Genomic DNA, 16,119 nt, shown 5'->3' with positions numbered 1-16,119 from the left:
AAGTTTTTGTTTTACCAAGCGGATAGCAATGCGAAACGGAGAGTAGACTATTAGTCAGCCGGGGGGCTTATCCTTTAGCCTCTCCTACGTGGATCCTCATCCAACATCAACCTTTTCACTAACTGATGTTATCATTTTTAAAAAAAAATTATACAAATAATTCTTTCGACGTTTTAATATGTTATCTTTACTAACATTTTATCGTTCTATTTTACCATATATGATTTGTCTAATATGATTTATCCGACTAATAATGTTTTCAGATTATTGTAATATATATGTAAAGATTCGAAAAATAACAGGTGTGAGTTCTGAATCATAAAAAAAACCCATACATATCAAAAGTGTAAGATTATGTAAAAGTCATGCTTCGGGAGAATTTACATGAAATTTAAATATTATAGAATAGTGACAATTGTACATGGTATGCTCTATTTAAGTCTTTGTCAACCAAACGTCTCATGGACCCGATTTGGTGCACCTAACTCCTGTTAGATTTCTCTCAAACATTAAAGCAAATTACTGTGCATAAATATGGTTTTTTCCAAATAAATTTTTTAACTTCAAATTATTGAAAATTAAATCGGTGTGCTGTTGTTTTAATTTGATTCATTCAAATTCCACGAGTGTGGTCGCGCTAGCTGTAATAATTAGAGCATGCTATATTATTAATTATAAAAATCTCTAATCATAATGTGAACTCTACTTTGAATTATGTCATGGTATTCCAATATCCTCGTCGACTTTCTCCCATGATTTAAAGTTAGATATGACTGGAAACTAATATAATTCGAATGATGTAATATTAATAAACATCACTTTTAAGACGTGTAATCAATAAGATGACTATGATCTATGTTACACATATTTTTCCTTATTATCATAATAAATTGTATACCTTAACTTTTTGGCCTTATCTGATTACAATTCTATGATTTTTTTAATTAAAGCTGGAGAGATATTTATTTATTACAGGTAAGTCTCAAACCAAAAGTTCTTACTAAATTCGATGATTTATTATTATTATTATTTTTATTGGTGATGATAAATGGATAAATAAAAGAAAATGATAGTATTATTTATGTAAACCAATATTTGGAACAAAATTCCAGGATTTCTCCACACTCCTCACCGCATAAATTCAGGCTCGGCCTCCACAGCCAAACACGCATCTCCATTTTCTTCTCCCCCATATCTCTTCCCACGCAAATCCCTCTGCACGCAAAGAAGACATGGGCGAGACGACGTTGCTTCCCCCTTTCGCCACCGAGATCATCATCCCCCTCTGCGCGCTCGTGGGCATCGTCTTCGCCCTCTTCCAATGGCTGCTGGTTTCCAAGGTAAAGCTTTCAGCCGACAAATCTAGCTCCGCCGACAGCAAAAATGGGTTTAACGAAGCTCTCATAGAGGAGGAAGAAGGCGCCAATGAGCATTCTGTTGTTCGGAAATGCGCCGAAATCCAAGCGGCCATCTCCGAAGGTATATTTTGGTTTTATATGTTCTGTGCATTGTTTGTGTTTGTTGATATTCCTGAGTCAGGGAGGAGACTTTGAGCATTCGGACTGAATAATGTTATGGTTGAGGATATGGGTTTTGCTTTGGTTTCGAGGATGGATTGGCAGATTTCGGTTTTTGGCCTTTTGGTTATGGCTGCTTCTTACCTGTTCTTTTCAATTGTTTAAAGTTGTATGTTTCTCTTTGCAGTTTCAAAATATGTAGCTTGTATAATTATTATATTCCTTTCGTGTCTGGTTATGCTCTATTGCACGAAAAGTTTGCATTTTTTTTTAATAATTGTAGCTGGGCAATCTGGGTTCTTACTCAGATCTTTTTATGTTAACGGAGTTTGCTTATGCCTTCGGCACCCTCGAATTCCTGGTTTAGATCTCTAGTCTTACACTAGTTTATTTCCCTTTATTGTTTTTGCCCCTTTTTCTTTTGCTTCTCTTTCTGTTCCTTCCTGGTGGAAAAGTTAAAACTTAAAAGCATGCTATTTTCTATATGTATTTTGTGATTTTTAAATTTCATTCGATATCTCTGTCCGTGTGAAAATCGAAGGATTATTTTTTGTAGCCCACCTATTGTTAGCTAATTAAAGAATTGCTCTTCCTTTCCTCGTCAAGCCCTAAGGTGTGGATCTTCTAAAAGGATCTATGATCATGATTAATTGTTAAACACAGTTGTTGCTACTGTTTATTAGGATGCTTTCTTCATTTACACGTGTGGAGCCTTAGATGTTGGTTCTCATTATTAATAGTTGTTGTCTTTTTATACATTAATTGATAACAAGCGTCGGTGTCATTTTTACCATGCCAAAGCTTGTAAGCGTTGTTCAGATTAGATTTTTTTTTAACTTGTTTCCAGTGAGGTTGTCTAAGTAATATACACGGATATAGTTTCTCTACGTCACTATAAGTTAGTTCTATGTGGCCATGAAGTTGCTCTTCTAGCCATAGTCACGATTGGATTTCTGTATTTCCTTTTTCCTTTCTAGTTTTCTGTTTTTCTTAGGTTTTGCCTGGACCGTTTATCCTTTGCAATAGTTCTGTCTGAAAGGTATACCATGTTGGCTAGTAACATTATGCAGATTACTCATTTCCGGATGAAATATAGCATGAACTAACAAGTGAACAAGCATGAAGCACCTAGGTTATGCGCTATTCCATGTGGTAAAAATGATCTAGAAACGATTTGCAAGGTCAAATGATGTCTTTATTATCAAAATGCGTGCGTGAGAGTTGATTTCTGGAAAGAAATAATTTTGAACTTGAATTTCTATTGTCTGTATCTTTGTTTTTTTTTTCCAAACAGTAGCATTGTATTTTTAGAAGAAAAGAAAAAAAGTCAAATGTTTGCTCATTAATTTGTCTCCGATGCTTATAATATGATTGTGATATCACAGGTGCAACATCATTTCTGTTTACGGAGTACAAGTATGTTGGCATCTTCATGGTTGCTTTTGCCGTATTGGTCTTCCTTTTCCTCGGTTCTGTGAAAGGATTCAGTACAAAGAGCCAAGCATGTACGTTTGACAGTACCAAACTGTGCAAGCCCGCTCTAGCTACAGCTGTCTTTAGTACCATATCATTTCTTCTTGGTGGCCTCACATCTTTGGTTTCTGGATTTCTTGGAATGAAAATTGCCACCTATGCCAATGCCCGGACTACATTAGAGGCTAGGAAGGGTGTTGGAAAGGCTTTCATAGTTGCATTTAGGTCTGGTGCAGTCATGGGTTTCCTCCTTGCCGCAAATGGCCTTTTAGTTTTGTATATTCTCATCAACCTTTTCAAGTTATACTATGGCGATGACTGGGAAGGCCTGTTTGAGGCAATAACCGGTTATGGACTTGGGGGATCTTCCATGGCTCTCTTTGGCAGAGTTGGTGGAGGTATCTACACAAAAGCTGCCGATGTAGGGGCCGATCTCGTGGGCAAAGTAGAAAGGAACATTCCAGAGGATGACCCTAGGAATCCTGCTGTATGGCTACAGTAAAAATAGTTGATAATGGTTTCTTGGAATTTTTTGTTCTTGAATTGTGAACTTGTATTTGATGAATGTTGCAGGTCATTGCAGACAATGTTGGAGACAATGTAGGGGATATTGCTGGTATGGGATCTGATCTATTCGGTTCATACGCAGAATCCTCCTGTGCGGCCCTTGTCGTTGCTTCAATCTCATCTTTTGGGATCAATCATGACTTTACTGCTATGTTATATCCTCTTTTGGTCAGCTCCGTTGGAATTCTTGTTTGTTTGTTGACCACCTTGTTTGCAACTGACTTCTTTGAAGTTAAGGCTGTCAACGAAATTGAGCCTGCATTGAAGAAGCAACTTATTATCTCAACAGTATTCATGACAGTTGGAATTGCTATTGTCAGTTTCATTGCCCTTCCGTCCTCCTTCACGATATTTAATTTCGGAACCCAAAAAGATGTCAAAAGCTGGTGAGTTCAATGTGGCCCCAAATTACTTATGGCTTTTCTTTGGTTGTATACCTTAATTACGTCTGTTTTCCCTCCCTTTCATATAAAACATATCATCCAGTCTCGTAAGAACCCTTTCAAATTTGGAAACTTCTTGTTTTTCGTGAAGAGAAGATTGTAACATGTTTGAATGGCTCTCTCCCCTCCCTCTTTAAGAATTTTGTATAAATATGTGCATACATTTACCATATGCAACCATATTCTTGTTTTTTCGTCAAAGTCCTAAATAGAATTATCTGAATGTTGCAGGCAATTGTTCTTATGTGTTGCTGTTGGTTTGTGGGCTGGTCTGATCATTGGATTTGTCACAGAGTACTATACAAGCAATGCTTATAGGTATATATCTGGACAGTTATCTTGTGTGAAATAATTATAAAGTTAAGTACTGTTTGAAGTTAAAGATATGATCATAATATAGAGATAAATAATCTAATATGATAAAAAAATGATAGTTAATATAGTATTTGGTTTTATTGATAAATAATAGTGTGTTTGATTTGATAGCTTAAGTTTTAAATAAGATGATAGATTACCATTTTGTTCTTTTAAAAATTAATAAAATTTGAATAATATTATTTATTAAGGATAATAGAGTAATTTAAATTCAATGATTCAATTGATGTAAAATAAATATTTAGTAGATAGATAAATAATATGACAAAGTAAACATGAGATTGGATAAGATAAGTTATCAAAGGATTAATAATATGCTACTTCAGACGGTGCCTTAATGGATTAAGTCATCTCTTCATTGTTTTCAGTCCTGTGCAAGATGTTGCTGATTCTTGCCGCACTGGAGCAGCCACCAATGTCATTTTTGGCCTTGCATTGGGATACAAATCAGTTATTATTCCAATTTTTGCCATAGCAGTCAGCATTTTTGTCAGTTTTACCTTTGCTGCAATGTACGGCATTGCAGTGGCCGCCCTTGGAATGCTTAGCACCATAGCAACTGGTCTGGCTATTGATGCATATGGCCCCATTAGTGACAATGCTGGTGGTATTGCTGAGATGGCAGGCATGAGCCATAGAATTCGAGAAAGAACTGATGCCCTTGATGCTGCAGGAAACACCACTGCAGCTATTGGAAAGGTACTTGTTTCATATATCGACAATCTTGATACTACTATTTTCTATATCAATTCTTACTCCTAATTTCAGGGATTTGCAATTGGGTCTGCTGCTCTTGTGTCTCTTGCGCTTTTTGGTGCATTTGTGAGCCGTGCTTCCATCTCAACTGTTGATGTTTTGACCCCAAAAGTTTTCATCGGTTTAATAGTTGGTGCTATGCTTCCTTACTGGTTCTCGGCAATGACGATGAAAAGTGTCGGCAGTGCTGCTCTGAAGATGGTTGAAGAAGTGCGTCGGCAATTTAATTCCATCCCTGGGCTTATGGAAGGCACTGCAAAGCCCGACTATGCAACTTGTGTTAAGATATCCACTGATGCATCTATCAGGGAAATGATCCCTCCTGGTGCTCTTGTCATGCTCACACCCCTTATTGTGGGTATTTTCTTTGGCGTGGAGACACTTTCTGGTGTTCTTGCTGGATCTCTTGTCTCCGGTGTTCAGGTAATTTAGTTGAAACTTGCTTCGTCTTATTGAGATCTCCAAGGATATTTTATTTTATTAGATTTCTCAGTGGAGATTAATTTCGCATCTGTTTGGAAGAAATGCGAAAAACATTGGAAGGAAAACAGAGTACGAGGACACTATTTTATGTAGAATGCATTTTCCCATTAGAAGTAGGTAAAATCTACAGCCGAGCCGAGAAAATCGTTTGATTTCTAATGAAAATCTTCAATTACTAGAGAAATTGTATGTACATAGCAGTACAGTACCTTAGATATCTGCCGGTTAATAGCACGTCACTTAGTCCGTCCTTTTATTAGGTTTCACAAACTGTATCACAGTATCATTACTTCTTTTACGCGGGGCAGGCAAGGAGAGACGTCCACCTTAAACCAAAAATAATTTCAAAATGCGATGATCCATAGTATTTCTTAGTATTTTTTTTCTTTTCAAAGCTTCAATTTAAGCAGGAAACTCTTTTGACCATTTTGTTTGTATTTTACGACATTCTTATCACTTGCATCATGTCATGCAGATCGCTATCTCTGCCTCCAACACCGGTGGTGCTTGGGATAACGCCAAGAAATACATCGAGGTAAAGATTTGTTCCAAATTTTAATTGCATGACAATTGAATCTGCGTTTAATTCACTATATTTTTTTTTATGATTCCACGACTACAGGCTGGTGCTTCAGAGCATGCTCGAACTCTCGGTCCTAAAGGATCTGACTCACACAAGGCGGCTGTAATCGGGGATACAGTTGGCGATCCTCTGAAAGACACGTCTGGGCCCTCTTTGAACATTCTTATCAAGCTTATGGCCGTCGAATCGCTGGTATTCGCCCCCTTCTTTGCTACCCATGGTGGTTTGCTCTTCAAGATTTTCTGAAGTAACAAGATATGAGACGCTTTAGATTTCCTGCTCCGACTTTTTGTAATTTCCATTAAAGTATGATAAGCTTTGCTGATTTCTAATTTAATTTAGTTTTGAGGAGAAATTCTCTATCATCAAATGGCCAAATCTTGCGAAGAGTTTTGGGACACAGTTTTAGTATTCTTTCACCAAGTATATCAATTGCATGTCAACTTTTTCCATCAGCTTTTGCGCCTGATCTTTCGTCTACGAGTTGATTATGTCCACATTCTCTCAACTTTTCATAATTCCTTTATGATATTTCATGATTAAGTTAATAAATTCTTGATTCAGCTTGGAAACAGTTTAATGCTTATATGAATGCCATTTAACAATCTTGGCATAAAAGTAGATGTGGTGGTCACTGGTCCATCGAGTAAAACCCGATCCCGACTCGAAAAAATTTGACTTCTTGAATTTGAGCTCAATCAAAGATTGATTTCCAGGCTTAAGCTTGAATTTGACATCGAGTACTCGAGCTTAAATTTGTGATATTTGAACTTGGTTTGAAAGCTACTCGAACTTAATTGGAGGTAAACTGAAATTGGGTGAGGTCTCAGCAAATAGGTTCATTTAGTATGTCCGCTACTTTTGATTGATAGTTTTTTTTTTTTTTTTTGAAAAGAGAAACGCAATTATCATTAAACAAGTAATGTTAAATTACAAAGTCTCCAACCAAAAAGAAAAAAGATCCAACTTCCCAGACAAATGGGGAAGGAGAAGATAAATGCTACTTTTGCTTGATAGTTGATACAGTATGGTTCGAATTTGCATAGGTTGCCAGCGTGTAATTAGATGCTCAGATTTAACATAATCTGGGGTCTGAGTTTTATAAACGTATGGGTTCTCCACATTAGGTAGAAATCGAGTCGTTGAATAACCCTTACAACATTGCTTTGAGAGTGCGATCTCATTTTCGGCATCGGTTCTTCTTGTTTCTTAAAGTTTGACTTGCTCATGTTGATGTTTTTTTATTAAATATCGTCTCATGTAAACGATGAAACATTGATTGATTAATCATTCTTATTTTATCTCATGATTAACTCAAATTTTACAAAAAATTAGTGTCATCAATGAGCCAAACGGGTGTGTTGATGTATAAAGTTTGATTAAAGGCGGATGAATGAATCTCCCTTCTTTAGAAAACAATTATTTGCATTCGTTTAGAAATTATGGGGAAATTCTCATCTTCAAATTCATTTTTTAATAAAAGAATCCTATACTAGTTTAGTAATTCGAGAAGAATATTATCTTTTGTATGATTTTTATTTATGGCTAAATTATTTGTATATGCCCCCACGCCGTTATATTTGCAAGCACGATCATCAATCTTCCACGGTTTGACTTTCGCATATTGCTATTCATTCAATTATTGTTTTTTCAATATCATAAACAACTAAACAAATAATTTTCAAAATATAATATTGATCGAGTCAAATAAAATCGTCTCATGAATTACGAACATTCAGAAGTTGCGGGACTGTCAGATTTAGGTCTTCAAATGTTGTTCCTGCGAACTCCGTTCAAATGTTGTTCCTGCGAACTCCGAGAAAAATAGTGGAGGATGACGTGTTGTTGTTTTTTTTTTTTTTTGGACAGCTACATGAACATCGACTGAATGACTGATGTGTAGTTTTAATTTACATATATATTTGTCGTCCCACTTAATTTTATGAGGAGATGTGTCCAAAACACAAAAATTACGGCCTATATTTCTCTTAAAATATGGTAGAATTATAGCAGTTGGCAGAATGTAGTTATAATTTAAGGTAAACGGAAAAACAACTGTCAAACGTTAATATTCGACTTTAAAATTTTTAGTTCTCATTGGTCGCTAATTAAAATGGCTTCCCATTTTCTAAAAAAAAAAAAAAAAAGCTTCCCATAAATATTTGTCAAACTTTAAGGCTCTGTTTGGTACATAGATGAGATAACTCATAGATTAGAATGTTGATTGATAAGTGATTGATAAAAAATGATAAATATGTGTTTGATAGTTTTTTTTTTTTTTAATGTTTGATATGATTTTTAAAAGTGAGATAATTTAGTACAAATAATTTAGATTGACCAAAATGTCCTTTTCTCACTCAATTATTAAACAAGTTGACCTATTTTTTCTAGTGAAGGTGTAGTTTTGTAAATTATTTTTGTAATCCATGTGGATAAATATAATCAAACTTAGATTGTGTTGATGAGTTGTCAATGAGTTAGTCTAATTTTTGTCAATCCATATCACATCCAACTACAAAAATCAATTCAAACATGAGCTTAATTACCAATCCATCCAAATATCCACCTATCAAACGGAGCCTAAATAAAATGATACCAATTATGAAACAGCATGTTCCACGCATAAAGATGCCGACCCGCTGAATTTTAGATTTGTCAACTTCAGGTTATCGATCATCGAATTTTTTTTACTCTCACTCAAAATATATGTACATTAACTTTTAAAATATGATATCATTCTCAGTGAAAAATAAAATTATGCAAGTGGGGCATCATGTTGATGATTAATTCTTAGTGTGCAAAGTTGAGGAAATTACATCTTTCGTTCTGCAATTTGCAATTTTTTTTTACAAAAAATTTCATTCTATTATCTAATATCTATCAATCAATTCGCAATTTTAGTTTAGTTATCTATATTGGTTTTTCTTTATTTTTTTCAATTTTAGAAATTTTCATTCATTTTGGCATTTTTTTTGCAAAATACATAGACCATCTATATATACACATTTACAAAGGTGCATGGTGCGTCAAATTTTCAGCCTAATTAAAACCGTAAGAACACCAATCTGATAACATTGTTTAAATTCCCCAAAATAATTGTATTTTTTATTTTTTATTTTTTGCCATAAAGATATATAAAAATTTTATTCTCGTACGTAACATTTTAAATTCCCCAAAATAATTAATTGTTTTTGACAAAGTTCTCCTTCGATATTTTTATGCGTATAGCGCGTAATTTGTCTTTATTTAAAGGAGAGTCAATGCTCGATGCTAGCTAATGGCAATGCATTAAAGTTATTTTTACCAAGTTTTGAAAGTTGGCAATAATTCATACATTTTATTAAAAACTAAAAAATAAGAGTAATGACAGTACAAATTAGATATTGGACAGTACAATGATCACAACAAAGTCAAATAATGCAAAAAATTGCATATAAATAGCCATCACTACAAGGCTTTCTTAAATACAGGACTTTTGAGCCTAAACAAATCAAGTATCCCTTTGGTGTGTCTCTTCTTTTTTCTCAAGTGACATACACTACCATTATGGCTTTTAGATCCATTGCTTTGTTTGCTTGCATCATCATAGTTCTAGTGCAGCTCGTGGCGGCGCATGAAGGTCACGACCACATGGCTCCGGCACCTGCCCCTACGCCGAAGCCGCATGCCCCATCGCCCTCCGGCGGGATAAGTACTTCTCCGACGGCGGTGATTGGATTGGTGGCTTTGGTGGTTTCCTTTGTCGGAGTACTTGGGAGCAAGATTTGAGGATGTTACGTCGTCTTTGTGTCGTTTTACTTCAGTTTTATTCGTACTTATTATTTATTTGCTCTATCATCGTGTATTTCTTTCATATATTTTTTGTTATTTACTGTGTTCTAAAATCCGTTTGCATGAAGATTGTGATATATTCATCACAAGTTCTTCATAATACATGGTTGTAAACTCTGAGTGAACAATAAAAAGATTATTTAATTTTCCTCGTTGAAAAGTAACTATATGCTAATATTTTATTATAATATTATTGTTAATTTGCAGGTGAACACGTACAATAAATACTCGCAAAAATTTCACCTCAAAAAATAAGTAGACACATCTCAAGTCTCAAGACTCTCAACTAAATTCGTGGGTGGAAACAGTATACAAAACTAAATCTTCAAAAATCTACTCTTCTGTCGAGTAAGTTACAAGAGTAATATATAATAATTTCGTATATGCGAATAAGAATGCATAGGTTCTAATACCATTTTCATGGTCCATTATATTCAAGGTTATTTTGGGAATTTATATAATATCATTTAGTTTGGAGGACGGGATTATAATGTCATATTTTAAAACAATAGCGACAATATTTTCAGTACATGAAAAACATTAATTAGGGACAAAATTAGGACATCATATGTGATTTATCTAAATTCAAGTGTCACCCACTTCAAACAAAATTGAGTCGCATAATTTCCTGGGGCAAATTCTTTTGCTATTATTTATTACTTTTTTTTAATGACGTGGAAACCCGCAATCACTATTTTTCGATGTGCACTGGACAAACCCCAGACTAACGCAATAACCTGAAAATAGTTTCTACCACACGTAAAGACGCCGAACCGCTGAATTTTAGATTTGTCAACTTCAGGTTATCGATTATCGAATTTTTGCGTACCCCCAGTCAAAATATATATGTACATAAAATTTTAAAATATGATATCATTCTCAATGAAAAATAAAATTATGCAAGTGGGCATCATGTTGAAGATTGTTAGAATGAAAAGTTGAGGAAATTAAATTACACCTTTCGTTCTGCAATTTGCAATTTTTTTTAAATTTTTTTTTGATTCTATCATCGATCAATTCACAGTTTTAGTCTAAGGTGCATGGTGCCTCAAATTTTAAGCCAAAATTAAATTAATTTCAAGCCAAATTAAAACCGTATAAAGAACACCAATATGATAACATTGTATATATTCCCCAAAATAATTGTTTTATTTTTTTTGCGACAAATTTATTTTTTAAAAAATTATTCTTATAAAATTTTAAATCTCCCAAAATAATTGTTTTTGACAAAAGTTCTCCTTCGATATTTTTACGCGGATAGCGCGTAATTTGTCTTTATTTAAAGGAAGAGTCAATGATCGATGCTAACTAACTGCTAATGGCAAGGTATTAAAGTTATATCTGCCAAGTACTTGAAAGTTGGCAATAATCATACATTTTATTAAAAACTAAAAAAACAAAGTAATGACAGTACAAATTAGATATTGGACAGTACAAATGTACAATGACAACAAAGTCAAATAATGCATGGGTGCAGCTAAAATTGCATATAAATAGCCATCACTACAAGGCTTTCTTAACACAAGATTTTTTAGCCAAAACAAATTAATAAGGCATATATCCCTTTGTGTGTGTCTCTTATTTTTTTTTCTCAAGTGACGACAATTATGGCTTTTAGAACCATTGCTTTGTTTGCTTGCATCATAGTTCTAGTGCAACTCGTGGTGGCGCATGAAGGTCACGACCACCACATGGCTCCGGCACCTGCCCCTACGCCGTCGAAAACGACGCCGGGTGCACCACCACCCTCCGGCGGGTTAAGTACTTCTCCGACCACGGTGATTGGACTCGTTGCTTTGGTGGTTTCCTTTGTCGGAGTACTTGGGAACAAGATTTGAGGATGTTACATGACTCTGTCGTTTTAGTACTTCAGTTTTTTTCGTACTTATAATTTATTTGCTCTATCTTCGCGTATTTCTTTCATATATTTTTGTTATGTACTGTATTATAAAATCCGTTTGCATGAAGATTGTGATATATTTATCACAAGTTCTTCATAATACATGATTGTAAACTCTGAGTGATCAATAAAGATTATTTAATTTTCAACGTTGAAAACTATATAATATTCCATAATATTTTTTTTTTTTTGTTAATTAATTTGCAGGTGATCAACAATAAACACTCACCAAAAATTTTACCTCAAAACGAAATAAGTAGCTAGACACCTCTCAACTAAATTCGCGGGGGGGAAACAGTAGACAAAACTAAATTCTAACAGCTTCAATTGGCCTTTTCCCCTGCTGGTAGTATTGAAAAAAAATCTCTGGGTAGTTTCTTACTTTCTTGTATAATCTCCGCCTCGTGTCATCGTCCACTAGTTCATTCACTGGTCCAATCTCTAATTCAGGATCTGGAGCACAGAACATGGCTAGAGTATTTCTCTCCCTCACAGAGTTCGTAACTGCTCGATGCATCGGGCTCTTGATGATGCCATTGCTCATTATCTGCGCGTACAAAAGTGCGATGAGATGAGATCATAAAACATCCAAGAGTTATGAAAAGTAACAGATGATCAGTTAATGTCATGACGCTTGTGTCTTTAGATAGGAAAATCCCCCACCACTTTTTGTAAAGAAGAAACATCTCACTCCAAATGAAAAACATTGTTGTCCCCAATTCTACCTTAATAATCTAACAATGAGGTTTTGAAAGATCAAAGCCTCCTATCTTATACACAACATGCTATGAAATATTCATTATTGAAGCCACTAGAAAAATGAGATCACTAAGATTTACCTCAAGTTGATCCCCAACGTTCACAACAAGCGCATGAGGCATAATGGGAACTCGATACCACCGATCATCTTTCAGCATTTGAAGGCCCTCGACTTCTTCATCTTGCAGTAGAATGGTTATCCCCGAGCCATCTGCATGTGGTTTGAGCCCAAGAACCGTGTCTGGCCTCGAACATGGAGGATAGTAGTTGAACCTTCCGTACATCGTTGGCCGCTCTCCAAATTGGTCCAAAAAGCATTTCTCTGGTAAGCTTAATGATCTTGCAATAGCCTTTAGTATCAGTTCTAGGATTTGTCTTAAACTACCAGTATAGTCATCTAATATCTTCCTGAAGGAAAAAAAATTCCTAAAGTTATCAAATGAACTTATGTTGTCCTAAACATAACCCGATTTTGTTATCTAAAAAAACAAACAATTTTTTACAGAGGAAATGGCTGATGTTACCTGAAATTTTCTGGATTTTCGGGCCAGTATTCGAGCTTTCGCTGATCTTTTGGACTAACTAAAAGATACAACCTATCGTTCCAATCAAGGGATTGATTCTCGAAGAGAACCATATCACTGCCGTAGCCTTCGATGCCATCCACTGGCCTATCATATTTTTGTTTCTCCATTACGGGAAGCTGGAAAAAATTCCTTGAAACTCTTCGCAGTTCGTCCAGGAAGGAATCTTCAATGCCATGGTTTATTGCCTGGATATTCAAAATTTAAATGATATCTAGCTACTAGTTGAGATATTTCCTAGCTATGATTTGCAAAACTTAAAGAATCATTAAAAATAAATCGCAACCAATAAAAATTCCATCTTTAAGCAATACATGTGCGAGACTCTGTCTGCCACCCATTGTCTTGATCAATCCACATATGAAACATGTCATTACACGGTTCAGAGGGGTTGGGGTTCTGCAGACTGCAAGCAAGCCAATCCCGTATAATACCACGACGTTAACATTTACAAAATTGGCATATAATCCAGTAGATATTCTGTTTTGTTAATCTTGCGGTCCTATAGATTTGGGTCAAAGATCTATCTGTTCTTATTGTTTTCAAAGAGTTGGATACAGTCGGGTGAGAGTGTCTTTCTTTTTCTCGAGCCAAGTAGCATGCTACTGTTCTGCACACTAGCCCTTCTATGTCATTTCTCAGCTTTTTATTTGAAGCCCGAATGAAGGCATATGTGTCAAACGATCCACGATAAACAATTATCAAATGCGATTGAAAAACAAAAAAAAAACAATAAAAGAAAAGAAAGTGTTAGTGATGACTTTGTTCACAACTTCTCAGAATAGATGCATAAATTTCCAGTTCGTTTATTAAGGAAAGCCGTTACATGGATCCTTTCAAAGCCAAACTCTTCTAAGAATATAATATACAAGCAATTTTTCACCATGGAAATGTGACGTTTGAACCGTTGTACAATGGAAGTGTATGTAAGTGGACCGAGACGGTATCGAATCCGCTAAATATCATATCTGATTTATCTAAATTCAAGTGTCGCCCACTAAATATCCATTGAGTCGCATCTCTTTTCCTCGGGCAAAATTTTGCTATCATTTTTATTACTTTTTTTGGTTCTATCTTTCGCCAAGGAGTTTATATTACAATTGTGTACAAAGTAGCTCTCTCTATGAATTTCTTGAAATTTTCCTTTCCAAAAAGATCCAAATTCTCAAACAAATCAAATGAAGAATCAAAAGCACACTAGCAAATTAGTACTGTATATTATATAGAAACAAATTAAAAGCTGAAACCTGGAAGCAGCCCCATGTAATAAGAGCAGACTGAAGCTTGTTAAGTTCTGCAATATCCATGGCGGCTTCTGCTGATGATGAAATCAAACGGCTCAAATCGATAACTGGGATTTCACCACTCAAAGTAGCTGCAGTGACATCAATGGGGCCATATTCAGTATCTCTCCAAATATACTTATGTGGCACCTCTTCGTTACTTTGAACCAGTTCCTGAACTTTCTTGGAGCCCATTTCTGATTTACTTCAGCCAACTCGAATAGATTTTGGAGATTTGATTTGGGATTTCTTCTGGTCAAACGTTGGATCTCAAGAATTTTTCACCATGTAGTGTAAAATAATGTTTTGGGTTTTGTTTTCATGAAAGTCTGCGCTGCATTGATTGCCTATCTTCCACGTTGATTCTTGCATCCAACGACACGTCAGCAAAATTTTACTCTTCTAGAAAAGTCAATTTAAATCTTTGATTTTCAGCAATTCATCCAACTTTTGCTTAAACTTGATCGTAATCCATGTAACTCATTTTTAAGTTCTCATGGGCCTCCTCAATTTTTTTTTTTTGAAACTAATAATATATTTCTAGTCATTTAATTGATCAAATATATTATATTTTTTAAAATAATATGTATTTTAATTCATATAAATTATACTTTTGTGATTTTATATGAAATACTCCTAAACAAAATTTCTGAATCTGTCCTAGAATAACATTTCATTTTGCACATATTATTATAGATTGAAAACAAAAACACTTTTTAGTGGGTTTCTTTTGAATTCTTTAAATGGTGACGCGAAGTTATTTTAACCAAAGTCACGTTATGATATTATATGTGAAATTAATTATCACTATTATATATATATATATATATATATATATATATATATATATAAAACTATACTTAGAAAAAGTAAAATTTTGTATCAACAAAGACATGCACCATTTCCCCAAATCCAATAAAAGGGGCAGAAAAGTAAATAGAAAAAATGCCATCATCCGAAAACAAACTTCATATCTGTCATCTGTGTAAAATCAGATTATTATTATTATTATTATTATTATTATTATTATTATATATTCATGTTGCGTGTGATAAAATATTTTGTTAATTAATTAGTATATATGATCTAAAAAATTACACGTGAATTATATAGACTTGTATTGTATGAGATAGAGATATTACAATGGGTCTGCGAGTCGTTACACAACTTGTTGCAACTTATTATTAGGAGATACGATAATTTACCAATCCACCAATTCAATTAAAATTCACATGATATAAAATTAAATATTAATTTAACTGAACAACTGTAGCTTTGCTTACGTAGATTTTTCTATTTGCAATTTTGATTATATATTTATGTTGGCAAATTTCGCTCTCAGTCTATAATCTTTATAATTTTTTTTAAAAACAATTTAGTTATTTTCTAAACGTGACACTGATGTAAGCATTAGCGATGAAACCAAGGGTGGCAAAAAAAAATTAAATTTTTTTATATATTAATATATATTAAATTTTTAGTATAATTTATTAATAGCTCGGGTAACTTAGTTTCAAAAATAAAAGAGGCCAATATAGTGGGCTAAGGAAAAAATTAATCAATTT

At 34.3% G+C, this 16,119-nt stretch overlaps 2 protein-coding genes across 2 annotated transcripts; one reads left to right on the top strand and one right to left on the bottom strand.

The window, feature by feature from the left end:
* The first annotated feature begins 1,095 nt into the window (after positions 1-1,095).
* LOC140872986 (pyrophosphate-energized vacuolar membrane proton pump) lies at positions 1,096-6,649 on the top strand. The gene is made up of 8 exons (XM_073275932.1): positions 1,096-1,479; positions 2,903-3,477; positions 3,564-3,943; positions 4,232-4,318; positions 4,744-5,074; positions 5,144-5,554; positions 6,090-6,149; positions 6,237-6,649. Exons 1-8 carry the CDS (start codon positions 1,233-1,235, stop codon positions 6,441-6,443), a joined length of 2,298 nt encoding a protein of 765 aa, XP_073132033.1. The 5' UTR covers positions 1,096-1,232; the 3' UTR covers positions 6,444-6,649.
* Positions 6,650-11,568: 4,919 nt separating this feature from the next.
* LOC140873187 (protein LATERAL BRANCHING OXIDOREDUCTASE 1-like) lies at positions 11,569-14,856 on the bottom strand. Its single transcript, XM_073276201.1, has 4 exons — positions 14,519-14,856; positions 13,212-13,459; positions 12,768-13,095; positions 11,569-12,475 (listed from the first exon to the last, which is right to left on the bottom strand). Exons 1-4 carry the CDS (start codon positions 14,747-14,749, stop codon positions 12,236-12,238), a joined length of 1,047 nt encoding a protein of 348 aa, XP_073132302.1. The 5' UTR covers positions 14,750-14,856; the 3' UTR covers positions 11,569-12,235.
* Positions 14,857-16,119: the final 1,263 nt, after the last annotated feature.

Source organism: Henckelia pumila, unplaced genomic scaffold (genome assembly GCF_033568475.1).
Source record: "Henckelia pumila isolate YLH828 unplaced genomic scaffold, ASM3356847v2 CTG_525:::fragment_3, whole genome shotgun sequence".
NCBI classification, from domain to species: Eukaryota; Viridiplantae; Streptophyta; class Magnoliopsida; order Lamiales; family Gesneriaceae; genus Henckelia; species Henckelia pumila.
This window is presented reverse-complemented; position numbering and strand designations above follow the sequence as displayed.

Bases quoted from the DNA above. Each gene is read 5' to 3' on its own strand.
- LOC140872986 (XM_073275932.1), top strand. From the start codon at position 1,233: ATGGGCGAGACGACGTTGCTTCCCCCTTTCGCCACCGAGATCATCATC. The intron at 3,478-3,563 runs GTATGGCTACAG...TGAATGTTGCAG, and splicing joins ATGACCCTAGGAATCCTGCT to GTCATTGCAGACAATGTTGG. The intron at 3,944-4,231 runs GTGAGTTCAATG...TGAATGTTGCAG, and splicing joins CAAAAAGATGTCAAAAGCTG to GCAATTGTTCTTATGTGTTG.
- LOC140873187 (XM_073276201.1), bottom strand. From the start codon at position 14,749: ATGGGCTCCAAGAAAGTTCAGGAACTGGTTCAAAGTAACGAAGAGGTG. The intron at 13,096-13,211 runs GTAACATCAGCC...TTTTTCCTTCAG, and splicing joins GAAAATCCAGAAAATTTCAG to GAAGATATTAGATGACTATA. The intron at 12,476-12,767 runs GTAAATCTTAGT...TTGTACGCGCAG, and splicing joins ACGTTGGGGATCAACTTGAG to ATAATGAGCAATGGCATCAT.